At 34.4% G+C, this 4042-nt stretch overlaps 1 protein-coding gene across 1 annotated transcript; it reads right to left on the reverse strand.

Moving 5' to 3' along the window:
* Window positions 1-345: 345 nt before the first annotated feature.
* LOTGIDRAFT_147320 (hypothetical protein) lies at window positions 346-4027 on the reverse strand (the record flags this gene model as incomplete). Its single annotated transcript, XM_009054804.1, has 7 exons — window positions 346-544; window positions 893-957; window positions 1572-1658; window positions 2100-2153; window positions 2637-2808; window positions 3363-3464; window positions 3930-4027. Coding segments are annotated over 7 exons (777 nt in total), but the record flags the coding sequence as incomplete, so codon positions are not given.
* Window positions 4028-4042: the final 15 nt, after the last annotated feature.

A 4042-nucleotide genomic window follows, 5' to 3' on the forward strand; every position in this document is an offset into this window, starting at 1 on the left:
AAATACTGTTTTTTCATTGGTTTCATTATAAAGGTGTTTGATTTGGCTACCAAATGTCGAAAATGACCATTTTTGTTGACTNTCACAAATTAAAATGCATTTGGCAGCAGATCTTATTTTACACGGTAAAAATATTCAAACACAGCATTGGTCATATATAGCCATAACCTCTGATTGGTTGACAGGTATCACATGGTATAAAAACAGCGTTTTGATTGGTCTAATGTCGAGGCTGTTGATTTGAAATGGATTATGACTTTAGCATTAGTCACATATATACACATAGCCATAACCTCTGATTGGTTGACAGGCATCACATGGTATAAATAGAGTATTTTGATTGGTTTAGAATGGATTAGGTTCGTGAGGTAATACGCTACGTCGCGGGTAAAATGTATGATCTACGTTATAATGTAAGAGATTTATGAGACTAGACATATAAATATCAGCGAATCGTCCCAGTCGACGAGAGAAATACGTTGGATTATTATGAGTTCGGAATAAACTTCCAAATCTTGGATTAAACATAGCTTTTAGTTTATATCTGAAATAAAAAATGTCAAATGATGAAATTACTATTAGTAGACAACTTGAGGTTGCTTAGCCTCATTCTTGGCAAATCTCAACCTAGTCATAAATTTCCGGTTTTCAGAAATACAGTAACAGTGCCGGAGTCAGGTTGATGTCGGAGAGGGGACGAAATATCTGAGGTTGCCTAACTAACCTAGTTATGAGAGTCATGCCCATAAAACTTGCATTAGGGGCTGCGAGGGGAGGCGGCTGTTACTGAAGCAATATTATAGTATAATCATCTTAAGATTTCGTGGCACAGTAGTTATAATTGAAAAGCAACAGATCTAAAACAGATAGAACTATAAAATATATGTCTTACCTTATTTCATCTCGTTCTTCTAACCAAATCTCAATCAACTCGGCTGAATCTAAACTTGATTGATGCTGAAATACAAATATTTACACTTTCATCAAATATTAGGATTAATTTCAAATTTACAAAAGATATAAATTAATTTACACAAAATACACGACTAGGTTTGTGATTTGAATATAATACATTGATATTGGACATCATCATGTGACATCACTTGGTAACAAGCTGATTGTGTATATAAATATTTTTCAAAACATGAGTGTTTAAAGATGGATTTCCTTATTTTTTAGTGTCAAGTTAAGCAAACTATTTGATTAATTGGTGTTTCTAATGAATTATCACGTATTCTTAATCATATCATTATGTAATTATTGTATATAATTTTAAAGTTTTAACCATTCATAAATGTCCACGTACATACAGTCTGTATAAAAATACTTTATGACCTTTCTTGATCTGTCACTCATTGGAATTATGCTGGTAATTCTCTTCTAATTTAGCTAATTATGAATTAATTATAGACATGCGAGACAAACTGGTATTTTTCAAAGTCATTAGAACACCTCTACTTTCTATCCATATAAGTATTAGCATTTTCATTTAAGGGAACCCAACTTTAAAAGGGAATAGTAGACAGGGTTATATAAGCTGTATAATGTTTACTAATAATAAATAATATTACCTGAGATTCCTCTAACTGCTGAACTAATGACACTAACCATTTGACATTCTTCTGATATTCTACAGTATTCATCTTTTCTACATCATTCTATAAATAGAGAGTTAACAGACGTCAACAGGGATGTTGATTGACCGCCAGACCAGCTCAAATGTCCGTCTTTGGCAAAGGATATAGATTGGACAAAGAGTTTTGATCAAAATCAAAAACTTGGTAGAGCTGAATACATCAACTGCCTGGTTTCAGGCTTGACAGTAGTTCAGTGGGAGCAGAACTGAGAATGACCCTAGTTCTTAAACTTTCAGATTTCATTTACCCCTTTTTAACAATAAAACTTCATTGATATCTCCTGGTTCACCATAAATACAGTGAAATAGCGATACAGCCAACTGCTGATACAACATAACTCTACGATTTCAAACTGTCCCAGAAGCCCTTCCATTCCCCACTCCTGTGAGTCTGACTTGTAGAGTCAATATTGAAATGGTTGATAATGAAGATATTTTAAGAGTGACATAACAATCCACCTACCTCTAATTCAGGAATTATACCAGCCGTTCTCCACCCATGTTTTAATGAAGGATCCTGAAATAACAGAAACAAACACTATGATTTTATATAGACAGTTTTCTTTCTTAATTAATTAATTAATTTCCTACATTGGATTTTGAATTCATTGAATCAAGCAGTTTGAATCCTCTAAAAGTGGTTGACGCCTTGATTGCTCATAAATTGCGTAGCAGACAGCAAAGTAGAGAAAACCACATCAACACTGTTGGCAATAAGTATTCTCGAGAAAAAATACTGAGTTGACAAACTTTTAAGCATCAGGTGTTAGGATAGAGTGAGTTTGACCTGCCAAAGGCTGAGATGGGCTCCACAGGCCATTCTTCCAAATGTAAATTATAAAGTGGAGGGGAGGGGCTCTCTGTTCTCACACCCACTGTACAAACGTTACTGGCAACAGACAGTAATTACAGCTCAGCTCTCATAATAGGATCTGGGGAAAAAATTTCAAATTTCTTTGGAAGGATATCTTGAGTAAATATAATTAAAAATCCAACTTACAGCTAAATCACTGTATACATGATCACCAAAATATAACACTTTGTTTCCAAACCAACCAGTCATATCTTTTAATCGTGAAAAATTCCCTTCTTGATAGACACGCCCCTTCTGGAGTTCCGTTACTTTACCCCAGGACTGGGTGTTCCTGACTTCATCTAGTTCACGGAACGGACTGAAAATAGATATGATTTATAACACAGTTTAATGGAGAGCCTGTAAAATACAGGAACTCAGTTTATTGTTATATTTGGGGGCAGATTGATTGACGAGTTCTGCACGTTCAGTATTCAGAACAGAAATCTCAAATAGAGCTCTACCTCAAACAGAACACTGTCACTAATTACAGTCTGCAGCAAATATCAGATTCCAAAAGCATAAGTCTGCACTCTACTTGTACAATACATGTGTTTAGTCTATTCATTTTCCTCTGGTACACAGAAGAAGAATGACATCTGAAGAAGCAATCCAAGATGACAGCTGTAGATCCCATTCACAAATCATCCAAGAATTAGGCCTTAACCAAGCCTAAAGTGCCTCTTTAACATCTCTACCTATGCTGGGATCGAATCTGTCACTTCCTCAAGGTAAGAACAATTGATGCCCGTGCCAGTGTTTCTGCGAGTGAGCCCAGTGTTGCCTTTCACTTCCTATTATCTTTAAGTTAGCTTGCATCTAACTCACTGAGTCAAAACGTGAATTAAAACAAAACTAAAGGTGTGTACATACCGGGAAGTTTCGTTGAAGAATTTCGGTTTTCTAGCGTTAGTTATAACAACATCGAACATTTCTCTCCAATCTTCACCAATCATAAATCTCATACCAGCATCACTAGAACAAGGGCAATAACTCTTTATATGATAGTATAATAATCATATAGTAATATTAGCTTCTCTGGTTGCATCATATTGCATGTAACAAGGACAATAACTCTTTATAAACTTAATTGAGAGTTTTACATGAATATACCAAATATACATTATTAACTATGTGGACTCTCTGTAAGGAATGCTGAGTTGACAAACTGGAACAGAGAGTGGTATTAGGTGATCTGGAAGAGTAAGCATGGTCTGCCTGGGAAGTAACACCGCACAATAAAGTAATATGATATATTTTTTTATGTATTCTAACGAATAGAACTAATTGTCCACTAGATAACCAAATCAGATCAAAACGCAACTACACGTAAACACATGCTTATAATGTTACTACCATAATGAATTCATGATGTGTAGATCTACATACCATAATGAAATCTAGTCATCATAATTCCAAATTATAAAAACAAATACTCACACGAAATTAAAGCCACTGTTTGTGATGAGAAATAATTTTTTATTAGACGATCTCAATCTTTCTAATAAATATTTTGTTTTTTCACATTTCATTAGGTACAAATCTAAAATAGA

The sequence above is a fragment of the Lottia gigantea genome (assembly GCF_000327385.1).
Source record: "Lottia gigantea unplaced genomic scaffold LOTGIsca_2251, whole genome shotgun sequence".
NCBI classification, from domain to species: Eukaryota; Metazoa; Mollusca; class Gastropoda; family Lottiidae; genus Lottia; species Lottia gigantea.